This window comes from Carcharodon carcharias, chromosome 2 (genome assembly GCF_017639515.1).
Source record: "Carcharodon carcharias isolate sCarCar2 chromosome 2, sCarCar2.pri, whole genome shotgun sequence".
In the NCBI taxonomy this organism is placed as follows: domain Eukaryota; kingdom Metazoa; phylum Chordata; class Chondrichthyes; order Lamniformes; family Lamnidae; genus Carcharodon; species Carcharodon carcharias.
The window spans coordinates 141147420-141162578 of record NC_054468.1 but is presented as its reverse complement, the minus strand read 5'-3'; the positions used below and the strand labels follow the sequence as shown (position 1 = coordinate 141162578).

The 15159-nt window shown below is 44.9% G+C and overlaps 1 protein-coding gene across 1 annotated transcript in view; it reads right to left on the bottom strand.

Moving 5' to 3' along the window:
* Positions 1 to 15159, bottom strand: part of plg (plasminogen) — a 144929-nt gene that overhangs the window by 107912 nt on the left and 21858 nt on the right. Inside the window, exon 5 of the mRNA XM_041206806.1 lies at positions 14714 to 14820. Coding sequence (XP_041062740.1) covers positions 14714 to 14820 — 107 coding nt within the window. The remainder of the gene's footprint in view (positions 1 to 14713; positions 14821 to 15159) is intronic.

The following is a 15159-nucleotide window of genomic DNA, read 5'->3' as shown; positions in this document are numbered from 1 at the left end:
TTTGCAGCAGGAGGAGGCAGGTCTAGCTGAGCTCCCAGGCACTTGGAGGACCACTGGGGAAGGGGCATCTGTGAGCTCTGAGTCATCGGCCTACTCCCTGATGAAGTGGTGCCACATGTGCGAATATGGAGGTCTCCATGGGGAGGATGGTGGATGCCATGAAGACCCTGGTCCAGCAGAACACGGAGATGCGTGCAGACCTACACTCCATTGCAGTAGCCATGGGTAAGTCTCTCTAGCGGCAATGAGAGAGGGAAGTGGGGCACTTTGATGTCCCTCCAAGTGCTCTTTCTCAAGGAGTCGGGCTGGGGCCCTCGGGCACCCAAAGGGAGGAGAAGCTGCAGCTGGACACCCCGGGGGCATCCATTCAGGAGTATCAGAGACTGTCCTCTCCCGAGTCCCCTTTGCCTGTAACCCCCTCAACCTTTTCCTCTGTCACTGCAGAGGGAGCAGCTGGCCCACAGGAGCACAGCCAAAGCAAACCGGAACCCTCAAGGCCTCGGCTCTCCAGAGGACCCACATTGAAGTCATCAGAGGCAACAGGGCCAACCATTGCAAAGGCTGTCTTCAACCCTGCTGCGGATGTCAGGGCAGCACTTGCAGAACTGGTAGGCCTAGAAATGTTAAGAATTTCTGACCACAATTGGTTGCATGGATGAACACATTTTTTCACTTCATAATTTAAAAATGTATCCATTTTCACTGAATAGTGTTTAATGGTGTCTTTCAGGTTCATCTAAAGGCTTTGTGAGTTGTCCCCCCACTAGCAGTTCAGCTGCATGTAGCCAGATCAGGAGCGATTCTGGAGGGAGAAGTGTATAAACGGCAGAGCCTTTCAGAGCCTTGTGCAAACATTCTCCCATGCATGTGGAGCCTTCCTCCATCACACTCATCTCACTGTCCCAAGCATTTTCACTGCTGGGGTTCTCTTTGAGTTGTCCATCTGAGCTGACCTGCATCTCCGCCCATCCACTAAGTGCACTCCCATGCAGCACCTGTGCTCGCCCAACATTAGGTTCCTCTCACTTTTGATTTCAAAAACATGGGTGTAGTAAGGTTTCTTCTCAGCACCCCCACCCTGTTCCCTCCTCCAGTCACCCATGTCCTTCCCCCGTTACTGTTACCCTCCCCACCCCAGCATCATCTTCCACTTCCTCACTGTCACCCACCAACCCGAACCCATTTCTTTCCCTTTGTCCAGGTGAACATGCACGTTCCCTATCTTCCCAAGAATCCCAGCCCCATCCACATTGACCTCCCCGACTTCCTCCTTCCCACCCCAGTGTTCGTGTCTGCTTCAAAGTCCCCACCAAACATCCTCGCCGTCTCTTCTATTGCTACCTTCACACCCTCAGCCTCCCACCCTTCCAGCTCACTCTGCCCCCTCTCATACTTACCATTCCCTCCTGCCACACCCACCCTCAGTTCTCTCCCCAGGAGGCAGTCATTCACACCACAGACCCCTCCCTTGTACATTCATCTGGACATCCCCCCTCTACTTATTTCCTCCTCACCCTTTCTCCCTCCTCCTTCTAGACTCCTTCCCCCCCAAAATCCTTCCTCCCCCCCAAGAGTCCTTCCCCCCTCCAAATTCCTTCCCTTGTACCTTCCCCTCTGCTTACACCTACTTCCCCTTTTACCACATTCTCACCCGTTACACTGTCCTCCCCATACTCTCACCCTCCTCCCAGCCTCACCACCCTCACACCTTTGTTCCCCTCCCCAACGTCATACCCCGACACTTCCATTCCCCCCACCACCTCACACCCCGCCCCCCCCCCCCAACTACTTGTACAACTTCCTCTCCCAGTCAATCCTACACCTTCCTCTGCCACCTTACCCCTCTTCCATTCACACCGAGGCCTTCCTCTCCCCCACCAGCACCCCCTGCCGATGATCATCCATAGCAGCCCATGGCCAAGACCGTGATGTCCCAAATCAGACTCCAGACATCAACGGAGACCTCCCGTGAGCTGCTCTGCAGAAGAGCCACGTCCATGAGAATCCACCCAGTATGTGATGCACATATTCATCCAGGTCCGGTAGCTGTAAGGCTCCAACATCTTCTGCTCTGCGGATGTCCACGATCTGAGCAAAGACCTAATGATAAGTCCTGACTTTTGCACATCACCCTTGTCCAGACATGTTCTGGGCCGATGCATTTTCCCTTCGACATGTGCGATAGGTTTGACATGGGGGGATGATTCCAGTGAGCAGGGCTTATAGTTAGATACAAATGTATTAAAATGACATTCCCGATAGAGCCTCTAGTCCGCCCAGCCTGGCCAATATAATTGTGTTGCCTTTAGTGGGCAACAGTGGTGCAATGGTAATGGCACTAGTAATCCAGAGAACCAGGCTAATGCTTTGGGGACATGTGTCCAAATCCCACCATGGCAGCTGGTGGAAATGAAGAGCACTTAACAAAATCTGGAATTGAAATCTAGGCCTGAATCCTGGCATTTTTGCCGGGGCAGTTGGGGGGGTGGGGGCTGGTGTGGCGGGGGGGGGGGGGGGGGGGGGGGGGTGTTTGGTGGGGGGGGTGTGGGGGGTTGGTGTGGGGGGGGGGGGGTGGTGGGGGGGTGCGAATTGGAGGCAGATTCTAAATTGCACATCCACGGTTCACTGAGACCACTGTCTCCACTCATAGTAAGGTCACTGTCTGAAATTCGAAGAGTGGAGTTTAGACCTGGTCAGAGCAGGTTTGAGCCTTGTGGATTCATTTAGATAGCCAGGGTATCTTTTTGGAGAGGTAGGGTACCTTTTGGATATGGTCCTAGGGCACCTTTGGGAGAAGTAAAGCACCTTTTGAAAGAGGTCGGGGACCCTTTGTTGTAGGTCAGGTGCCCTTTTGGATTTCTAAATAGACAATAATGTGTGTAAAAAGTGGAGAAGCTCTTTGGAACTGTCAAAGCTGTCAAAACTCATTAGAACTGTAAACATTGTCAAGGGATTTAACTTTTCTGGGCTTTAAGTTAAAAACAATATGTGGAATTTATTAAAAAAGAACTACCTGCTATTTCACTCGGCCTACTGATATAAGCCTGTGGGCTATAATGATAGGATTTGTACTGCATAACTAATTTTACAACCTAACATTATCACATGTTAAGCGAGCAGCTTGATTGACAGCTCCAAGTAGTTAGAGAATAGAAATGTTTTTTTTATAAGAGATTAAGTGTTTAAGTGTTTCATAAGAGATTTGTTGAAGGAATTTCAATGTATTGCATTTTTAAAAAATCAGTCTCTGCTTTTTTTACATAGTGATGCCCTCAATACACACACAACTCTAATTTATGTCAGCATGGGTCCTAAGGTTTTCCCATGGTGGACACTAGGTGAGTTGGCATGGGGGGGGCGTTAAGGGCAAATGATCATAGATGGGGGCATGGGTTGGCATGAATTGGCACTAATTTGGAATAGGAGCTATATAAGACCAGGGGGCACATTAGGGGCATTGATTGCCATAGTGGGTATGAGTAGCCATTGTGGTGTCTAGAGCAAGGGGTGGCATGGAGGTATGAGGAGTCATGGGGGTTGGGTAGAGGGGCATGGGGGTATGATGAGCCATTCAGGCGGGTAGAGTGGCATAGGTAGTACGAGGGGTTATTGGGGGTTTGGTGGAGTGGCATCCAGTGACATAGGGGTATGATGGACACGAGTGGATAGAGGGGCATAGGATGGCATAAGGAGTGTGAGTGGTCATGGGGTGCATAGAAGAGCATATAGTGGCATGGGGGTATGAAGGGCTATGGGGGGGGGGGTACAGGAACCGAGGGTGGCATGGAGTTGAGAGACCATGGGGTTGGTAGAGGGGCATTTGGTAGCATGGAGGCTATGAGGAGCATGGGGGGTAGGTAGAGAAGCATGATGTGGCATAGGTTGGCATGGATGGGACATGGGGAGTGTGTGGGGGCAGTGAGGGGTGTCAGGGGTATGAGTTGGAGGGGTATTTTTTGCTTTATTCATTTTTTTAAAAATAACTTCAAGTGCCAGGGCACTGAGGCAGGCCTCAACATCCGGAAGCCTCCTCATTCATTCCAGGAGTGGGGGAGCAGGCTTCTAATCCAACCTCCTGCATCCCAGAACAAAAATCGGACCTTCCTGGCCTCTTTTCCCCAGGTCGGTTTAGCAGAGCCGGGAAATGTTCCAGATTTGTGCACTCAACATGGGAGCAAAAATCCAGGCCCTAGCCTCAGTAATGGTGACTATGAAACTATTGTTGATTGTTGTAAAAACCCATCCAGTTCAGTAATGTCCTTTAGGGAAGGAAATCTGCCATCCTTAACTGGGCTGGCCTACAAGTGATTTCAGATCCACTGTGATGTGGTTGATTCTTAACTGCCCTGTGAAATGGCCCAGCAAGCAACTTAGTTCAAGGGAAATTGGGGATGGGCAACAAATACTGGCCTTGCCAGCGATGCCCTCATCCCATGAAAGAATAAAAAACAATCACAATATCTAGACTCCTTGGCTCACTGTAGTTTAGCTCTATTTTGTGTCTGTAATGGGTTGGAATATAGGTATATTTTGATGTGACATAGTTCACACAAAAAGAAATGTTTGGGAAGTCATCACTACAAGCTTATCAGAAAACAATCTGCAATTGAATGCAGGAAAGGATCTAGGAGCTGTATAATGCCACAAAATCTCCTGAGAGATGCAAAAATCCAGTTCAATTGAGGAAAACAATCTGTAAAATTCCTCTCCAGCCCTTTAGGGTGTTTGAAACTATATCAGGAGACCAGTTCAGGCTGATTTATGTTATCGTATTACCTGTCTCTTATACAAGGTGATCTCTGACCCAGCCAGAAACAGGTTCACCTCCCATTAGGGTCAGCAATTCTGACTGGAGGTTTTCCTGGTGGTTTCATCAAATGACCTCCTGCCTATTCAAACTGTTTTTCCCCCCATATCCTAACTTTTTCTAACTAATAAAGAAAAGTATTCAAATATTTTTAAAAAGGATTTTTTTTTAGTGTCCCTATGAATATTGTTCATGGGTTGCAAGTTCTGGAAACTCTTGGACAATCCTGGAGGGTTGGCATCACTAACTGCTACTTGAGGGAATTCAGCAAATCAGCATCCATCACAAGAGGTGGCAATCTGTTCCACAGGTGCACTCTCCTCCATGATAAACAGAACTGCTTAACATCCCACTGACATATCGTATGGGAGTTTGCCCAGGTCCTCCCTAACACATGGAGTTAAATAACTGGTCAACATAAAGAGAGATTGAATTGAATTCATCTATGAAGAGAGCTTTCCTTGGAGCGGAGAAGGCTGAGGAGGGACCTGATTGAGGTGTACAAAATTATGAGGGGCATCGAGAGTGTAGATAGAAAGAAATTTTTTCCTTTAGTGGAGGAACCAATAACCAGAGGGCATAGATTTAAGGTAAGCGGCAGGAGGTTTAGAGGGGATTTAAGGAAAATGTTTTTCACCCAGAGGGTGGTGGGATTATCTGAAACTCACTGCCTGGAAAGGTGATAGAGGCTGGAACACTCATAACATTTAAGATGTATTTAGATGAACATTTAAAACATCATAGCATACAAGGCTACAGACCAAGTGCTGGAAAATGTGGTTAGAGTAGATAGGGGCTTGATGGCTGGCGTGGACATGATAGTCCTTTCCGTGCACTCTTTCCATGCTGTAACCTCTATGACACGAAACAAAACCTAGTGCCTAGATAATTCACTTCCTTTTTATGGAAGAACTGATTGCAATGGGACTGAATATCAGTGTTGTGGATAACAGGCAGCCATACCTCCCAACATGAATTTCCACCCCAATATCTCAAATAGGTTTAAATTCATCCACCCCAACCTGGTCTTTGCTGGTAAGATTAAAACTTGCACTATTCTTATTTGCTCCCAAGCCTCTGTTGCTGACACTCTTGTTTCCACCTCTGGACGATGTGTTAATATGACGTAGGGTGAGCCTGCCTCCAGTATCCTCCCTTGTGGTCAAGTGTCTGGCTTTTGTGGGACAGTGCAAATGAGATCAGCAATTCACCATGCCATTTGCATCCTACCATTGACATGGTGCTGTACACTTAGCCCTTAGCTGGGAATCACACTCCACACTTGGTAGAACAGCTCTCTTAACAGCATGAGGAGTACAGCATAAGGAAAGGAGATAGTGGGAGTTAAATTCCAAGGGAGCTAAACCATAAGCAATAACTTTAACTCAGGCAGGAGCATTATGAATAAATCTGAGTCCTCTGATGTCATTCGGATAGCCTGATATCAGCCGACCATCATGGTGGGGTTAAGATTGAGGCCATCGGGTTATTGGAGTTGATATGGCAATTGTCACATATTAAAGCATCAGGATAGTTTCCTGGGTATTGGATGGGTGGACAAGAGTCATGCATAAAATTCAGGGGGGTTTACTATTTGGGGTTTATGTGGAAAATGCATTCCATCAATTAAACCTCTTAAAAACCTTATAGAATTGGACATCTGTCTCTCTTTCTCTTCTTATACTCCTTAATGCCAGCTGCCCACCTGAGAAAAGGTAAAGTGAGCATCTGTACACAATAGCGAGCTGCTACGTGATGAACGTGGTAAAAGTCCTAACACGCTGCCTGGAAGAATCCAGTTTCAAAATAATTTCAAGGCAGTAGTGGAAATGGACTACTAATCTTCAGTGAACGGGCTGAATTTTCATGCTCCTTCAACCACTCCTGCCCACCTCCCTCCCCCCAACCCAGGCAAGTTGGGAACAGAGGTGGGAGGGCCCCGAAAATACCAGTGCCAGGCAGCATGTCAATTTCAAGACACTGATCCTGGCACTGGCAGTAATTGCCAGGGTAGGGGGGAGGGCAGGCCAGGAATCACCCATTCCTCCCGATTGTGGCCAATTAAACTTGTTAAATGCTTGTTTCGAGTTTGTCAAGGGGTAAAGTTTAAACTTTTAAGAGGGAAAACAGGTTACCTATGCCTTCAGAAATTGACCAGCTGAAGGCAGGCAAGTGCAATGTGGGGAGCAAGTCATGGCTGCCACATGGAACCACCCCTGCCCCATAAGGGAGCCAGTGGGGCAAAGGGGAACTGGGCATACTAAGGAGTGCTCTTGGCTCTGCACAGGTGGAATGGAGAGTCAGTACTCAGTGCCTGGGCTTGAAAGGGAGTTGGCAGCCTCCAGACATTATGGCAGCAGAAGAGCAGGGGCAAAACAGGAGAGCAAGGACAAATGGGTAGCCACCTGCCCAGAAGGAAGGCTCCAGCTGGCAATGAGGGCATGACTGTCAGATTTTGCACCTAGTGGCAATGAGACTAACATCTTCCACAGGAAGGGCAGAACCCTGAGAATCAGGAGGACAAAGGAGGGAGAAGAGGGGCAGGAAGGAAATGGGTGCTAAATCCTCAACACAGAATCTACTGCCAAAGTCAGAACTACCTGAAAATGACCAAGGACTGGTGCTGCAGAAGACTGCAACTCCCCAGGCAGGTGGTCAGAGAGATCTGTGACCTGGTCTCTGAAGACCTCACCCATTACACCACTGGTCACTATGCCCTGCCAGGGGCCGCCAATTCACTGTGACCTTGAACCTTCTCACTTCTGGTTCCTTCCAAGGATCAACTGTGGATCTTAGTAGCATCTTGTGACTGACTGCATAACACTGCAATTTGCAGGTCACTGATGTTTTCTTTGCCAGAGCTGGACAGCACATCCATGTAACAACAGACACGATCTTGAAGGGACAGACAGCATTGGGTTTCGCCTCCATCACTGGATTCCTCCAACTGCAGGACATTATCAATTGCACCCATTAGGTCATTAAGGCATTTAGCATCTATCCAATCAGATTTATCAAAAGGAAGGGATTCTACTCCCTCAACGTTTAACTGGTCTGCAACCCCAAGAGCTTCCTCCATGTTTGCACTTGCCTTCCTGGAAGATCCCATGACTCCTTCATCTTCAGCCAGTCCAGGCTGCCTCAGGTTCTCATTCTAACCCCTAAAGTGGGTAGATGGATCCTAGGGACAAGGCATATCCCTTGAAGATCCCCCTCTGTGGAGGTACAGAGGTGTTACAACAAGTGTCTCTTATTCATTAGGAGAGCCATCGAGCAGGGCACTGGGCTTCTGAACATGCGATTCTAATACCTGGACCAGTTGGGTGGTGCCCTCCAATATCCTTCTGCAAGGGTCTCGGTCATTTTGGTGATCTGCCACCTTCTCTATAACATAGCCCTCCAGAGAAGCGTGGAACTTGAGAGCGGTGAGGCCCTAGAAGGGGACAGGTCATCGGGCAAGGAGAATGAGGTAAGAGAGGAGCTGGAGGGACATGACGCTGAACAGAGAGGTGCACCTGATGCACAACGAGATGGCCTCCTCCTGCCCCCTCTGGGAAGAGGATCTCCATCCTCTCTCTCGTAACCTGCAGCATTAGTTGTTTGATGAAGTAAGGTGTAGCCCTGCCCCTGGTGCCAGGCCTCCTGCTCCTCTGACATCTTGCTTCCCTCTAGTAATGTGGAAATAATTGGCAAAAACTGCAGATCTGCCAGCTGCTGCAATGATGGCTGCTGCGGGGTGTCTAAATGCATTCCACATTTCATCTGACCCACTCTGTTCCCACCCCCACTGGCTCTAATTGGACAGGAAGCCTGTCTCCATACCAATTAAGGGCTTCCACATGTGAAAATCTTAACCTGAATCGGTTTCCCATTGCAGGCAGGTTTCTGACTCAAAAACAGACCTGGTTCCTGCCTCCCACCTCTTTGGTGAAAATTCAGCCCAACATATCATCCCAAATTCCTGGGGTAGAGCAGTGCCATGACTGACACCATGGAATGAAGAGAAATTTAAGTCAGACTTTAAAGGTCTCTCAACTCTGGTGAGTGGGTATCTGCAAGACAGGCAGGAAACAAATGTCTTTCATGATACCTCACTCTAGGTGTCTCCATCCTAACCCTTCCTAATTTTCATCATTCTCTGCCTCTTCAAAACACAGAAATAAAGAGATTCCTGTCTGGAAGACCAAGTCCCCAGTCTCTACTTTCTGTTGACTTTATTATTGCAGAAGAAATGTTAACATCAGCACCATAGCACCAAAAACTAAAATCCATACAGAAGCACAATAAGGTAAACGTTCAGTTCCTGCAGACAAAATTAACTCCTCAATGTATTGAAATGGTGACAGTTTTAATTAGGGTCAGGTTTGGGGAGGAGGCCTGGAGGGGGAATTGGAGTTGGAATGTTAACCAGTGCTGACCTGATCCCATTTAAACATGACAGAGCAGGCTGGTGGGCATCAAAGGGCAGAGGTGTATTTTTTCACTACTAACTCAGATGGAGATTTTTTTTAACCAATGGATGAAAGTGGAAAAAGCTGTTCTCTGACAGATTTATTACTCTGTTGAAGTTTCAAGACCAATGTCAACATTTCAGTGTTCGTGTGTGTAAAATCAAGAAAACTTTACAGACATTTGGATTAATCTTAAGCACTCCATTGAGAATTCTGGCAAAATCACAATTACTGTTTCATGATGAATAGAAGAGAGAACTGGACTATGAATCTCACTGATCTTTTCCATGAAAATAAAGTATTTGAAATACTTAATGTGCTGACTAAACAATTTGTATATTTGTAAATTTCTGTTTCATATTTGTTTAACCTCTTATCTTTCCTGCACCACATGCAAATAGTCAACTCTTGGTCAAACTACAACTTTCCCCTGGTTAAAAATTTCTAATCTATTGAGCATGTATGTGGAGTGAGGGGAGGGAGGAATGGAGAGAGAGGAAGGGGGATTGGATAAGGGGAGGGGGAGTGCTCTCTGTATGGACAGGTTAATTTCTTTATAGGTTATAATTCCTGCACGGAGCCTCACAGAGAAATCGTCTGCATGATAACTCACAAGAAATGCTAAGACATGTAAAATAAGTAAATCTACATGGTTTCTGAATACTACCTTTCTGGACATGTGGAATGAACTGTGAAAGATATCCTCACGTTAATTGTGCCATGAACACCAAAGATTGCTGGGGCACCTGTTCTCCCCACTGTCTGTCAACAGTGGGATGATTCCAGGCACACTGTCAATGGTTATAGTTCACAAATAAAGTGGTACTAACCTTTTGTTTTACCATCAGCAGAGCATGAATTCCAGATATAGAGATCTAGTGACCTTTCACAGGCCACACAAGCATCTAATCCAGGTAACAATGAACTTCTTTACCACAAGAAGATTGGGTAGTGTATAAAAGGGGTTTCCAATACACATTTCAAACCATATTCTCATTTCTTCTTGTGGTGCAGTCCCTATTCTATATATTCTCATTCCTTGTGTGGAATGATGAGAATCTTGTTGATTCAGCTCTTCCAAATCAGTGTTTTCATACCTCTTACACTCTTGCCAGCAACTTTCATGCTGCATTGCCTGCGTTAACAATTCTCACTTCTGAGTCAGGAGATTGTGGGGTCATGCTGCACTCCAGTGGTTTCAACATTCATGCAGGTTGACTTTCCTAGTGCAGTTCGGAAAGAATGCTGCACTGGCAGAGGTGCTGTCTTTCAGATCAGATGTTAAACCAAGGCCCCATCTGCTCCGCCCCACAGCATTACAATGAATCCTCTAAGTTATGGCCAACTTAAGAACTTACATCAGTTGTCCTTTATTTCCACGTGTCCTTATTTTCAAAATAGTCATTATATGTACTGTAAAAATGTTCCAAACAATCTTGAAGATTCTGCAGAGATTATGATCAGCACCCAATCAGCAGCAACAATGCTAAGAATCTGCCTCTATTAAACCAGCATTCAGCTCTGTTCACCTACAGTTTACAGTTCAAATCCCCCTTTCATTTTAAACTGCTCTCACTTGGAGCAGAGTGTAACTTCAGTAATGAATTGTGTTTCTCATTCCTACTTACCAGCTTTCAGGCAGTCACAGGGCAAAAATAGGAGGAAATGCTTGTACTAGTGTTTTGAAGCTTTCAAAGACAAATCTTAAGAATGGATTATGGGATGTAAAACATGAAGGGTTACATTATATGAAGGAGACACACTAAAGTTTTCTGGTTAAGCTGTGAGTCTGCAGGAGGACTGACTGATGGCTGGGATTCACAATCCTGCCTATCACTATAGAGCAGCAAAGAGACACTAAGACCCGGGACAATGATCCACCTCCAATTCACAAAGGGGAAGTTTCTGAAAGAAGCAGATTCACCATCAGAGTGAAAGAAGTCAATGGTAGAATCATGGAGGAGAGGAGATTCCAATAGCTGCTGAAGAGGTGTTTGGGTTCAGTGCTGGTGCACTGTTTACATGCTTTTTCCTTGAATCGAGAAACTAAGATCACTGTTTGCAAGTCAGCGTGAGGCTGCAGCAGGTTTAATGAAAGAATGATCTTATGTTGAATCAGGAGTTCTTTATCCAGCATCCTTAGTGGCAGAGAAGTCCTGTACATCTGGGACGAGCCATGCAAGCATTCGATCACAGATGTAGAGTGGTTTCTACTATGAGTGATGGGCAATGAGCTCCCCATTCCAAAAAAGCTGTTTCTTTCACAAATTCTACTCCACCCTCGCACTCATTTCCATGTCTCCTGTTCCATATGAAACAAGAAGCAGGCGTCGGCCATTCAGCCCTTCAAGCCTGCTCCTCCATTTAATAAATCATAGCTGATCTGGTAGTAACCTCAAATCTGCATCCTGCCTACTCCAGATAACCTATCACCTCCTTGCTTAACAAGAATCTATCCACCTCTGCCTTAAAAATATTCAAAGACTCTGCTTCCACCACCTTTTGAGGAAGAAAGACTCACGACACTCTGAGAGAAAAATTTTGCCTCTTCTCCTTTTAAATGGCAGACCCCTTATTTTTAAACAGTGACACCTAGTTCTAGATTCTCCCACAAGAGGAAACATCCTCTCCACATCCACCCCGTCAAGACCCTTCAGGATCTTATATGTTTCAATCAAGTCACCTCTTACTCTTCTAAATTCCAGTGGATACAAGCCTAGCCTGTCCAACTTTTCCTCATAAGGCAACCCGCCATTCCAGGTATTAGCCTGGTAAACCTTCTCTGAACTGCTTCCAAGGCATTTACATAATTTCTTAAATAAGGTGACCCATACTGTATGCAGTATTCCAGATGTAGTCTCACTAGTGCTCTGTAATAACTGAAGCATAAACTCTCTATTTTTGTATTCAATTCCCCTTGCATTCTATTAACTTTCCTAATTACTTGCTGTACCTGTACACTAGCCTTTTGCAATTCATGCACTAGGACATCCAGATCCCTCTGCATCTTAGAGCCCTGCAATCTCTTACCATTTAGATAATTTTATTCTTCCTTCCAAAATGGACAATTTCACATTTTCCCACATTATACTCCATTTACCAGATCTTTGCCCACTCACTTAACCTATCTATATATTTTTGTAGCCTCCTTATGTCCTCTCCACAAATTACTTTCCTATCTATCTTTGTGTCATCAGCAAATTTGGCAACCATCCTGTCCATCCCTTTATCTTAGTCATTTATTTAATTGTAAACACATGTGGTCCCAGGACTGATTCCTGTGGCACACCACTCGTACATCTTGCCAATCTGAAAAAGGCCCATTTATGCCTACTCGCTGCTTCCTGTTGACCAGCCAATCTTCTATCTATGCCAATGTGTTACCCCCCTTTACCATGAGCTTTTATTTTCTGCAATAACCTTTAATGTGGCACTTTATCAAATACCTTCTGGAAATCTAAGTACAGTATATCCATCAGTTCTCCTTTATCCACAGCACATGTTACTCCCTCAAGGAACTCCAATAAGTTGGTTAAACATGATTTCCCTTTCACAAAACCATGTTGATTCTGCCTGATTACCTTGAACTTATCCAAGTGCCCTGCTACAGTTTCTTCAATAATAGCATCAAACATCTTCTTTGTGACAGATGTTAAGCAATTTGGCCTGTAGTTTCCTGCTCTCTGTCTCCCTCCCTTTTTGATTAATGGAGTTACATTTGCTATCTTCCAATCCAACGGAATCTTTCCTGAATCTAGGGAGTTTCAGAAAATTAAGACCCTAGGATGAAGTCCATCAGGACCTAGGCAATTATCAGCCCACCGATCCAACAATTTACTCAGTACCACTTCTCTGGTGATTGTAATTTTCCTGAGTTCGTCCCTCCCTTCCAGTTCCTGATTTATAGCTGCTTCTGGAGTGTTACTCGTACCCTTCAGAGTGAAGACTGATGCAAAATACCTGTTCAATTCATCTGCCATCTCCTTGTTTTCCATTATCAATTCTCCAGACTCACTTTCTATAGGACCAATGCTCACTTTGTTAACTCGTTTCTTTTTTAAGTATTTATAGAAACTCTTACTATCTGTTTTTATATTTCTGCCTAGCTAATTTTTTCCTTATTAGTCTTTTTGTCAGCCTTTGCTGTTCCTTATATTCTGTCCAATCTTCCGGCCTACCATCTATCTTTGCACAATTATATACCTTTTCTTTAAATGTGATACCATCTTTGACCTTTCTAGTTAACCATGGATGGTGTGTCCATCCCTTGGACCTTTTCTTACTCATTGGAATGCATCTTTTCTGTGTTTACTGAAATATCCCATTAAATCTTTGCCACTGTATCTCTATTGACCTATCCCTTAACCTAATTTGCCAATTCACTTTAGCCAGTTCTGCTTTCATGCTGTCATAATTGCCCTTAAGTTTAAAAACATAGTCTTGGACCCACTTCTCTCTCACTCAAATTGAATGAAAAATTCAATCATATTATGGTGGCTGCTACCTAGGGGTGCCTTCACTATGAGATCATTAATTACTCCCATCTCATTGCACAATACCAGGATTAGCACAGCCTGATCTCTGGTTGGTCCAGAACATGCTGTTGTGATAAACTATCCCGGAAACATTCTATGAACTCCTCATCTAGGCTACCTTTGTCCATTTGACTTTTCCAGTCTATATGTAGATTACATTCTCCCATGACAATCGCTGTGCAACAAAAGATGTGCAACAGCATTCTCCCAGTGTTCTGGTCAACATTTATACCTCAACCAACATCACTGAAACAGATAGTCTGGTCATTATCACATTGTTGTTTGCGGGAGCTTGCTGTGTTCAAATTGGCTGCTATTTCCCATGTTATTACAGTGACTATACTCAAAATGTTTGCTGTCAATCATTTTGGAACATCTTATAACGTGGGGAAAAATGGCAGCCAATTTGCACACAGCAAGTGCACTGGGATTTTTTACATCCACCTGAGAGGACAGACAGGACTTTGTTTTAATGTCACATCTGTAAGACAGCACCATCAGCAGAGCAGCACTGCTTCAGTAAAGTACTAGAGTGCTGGCCTATGTTGTGTGCTCAAGATTCTGAAGTGGGACATGAACCTATGACCTTCCAACTCAGAGCTGCATCACTGAACCACAGCTAGCATTGAGCTGTGGATGCGTATCCACCTTGAAGTGATTCAAACTACTGCTGTCGAAGGGTCATGAGGACTCGAAACGTCAACTCTTTTCTTCTCCGCCGATGCTGCCAGACCTGCTGAGTTTTTCCAGGTAATTCTGTTTTTGTTTCAAACTACTGCAGTGTCCATTTATCCACAAGCTACTGTTCACAGTCTTTTGCAAATCTATGACAAATGAGCCCTTTTTAAAATTAGATAATATAACCCATAATTAAAGTTGGTATTTTTGCATTTCTAATGGATATAACATCCAACAATTACCTTGTTTCTCATAAAGAACGACATTTGTTCTTCTCATCACCAATTGCGTGTGACTATTATCGGCTGTAGTGATGCACTCTTGACTCTTTTGAGTGAAGAGGAAAGCTCTGAAAAATGAAATATACATGAGGAATATTACTAGATAAAGTACAACAGGAGTAATTTTCACTTTGGTCAATATTGTAAAAAGGACGATATTGGATCAGCGCCCATTATACATCTCTCCTGATTTTCAATTTAAAATGAAGAGAAATGTACAATGGGTGATTGGCCCAGTATCGGCTTCAATCAAAGCCACTCCCAATGACATAGATGGGGCTGAACCAATCTATGCCAACACCATTAACCAGATAAAGTTGCTTTATTAAGTTTCCTTCATTTACACTGTTTTGTAGCCAAAAGTAAAAATGCATTTTAAATCATTTCTACACAAAATGAGTACTTGT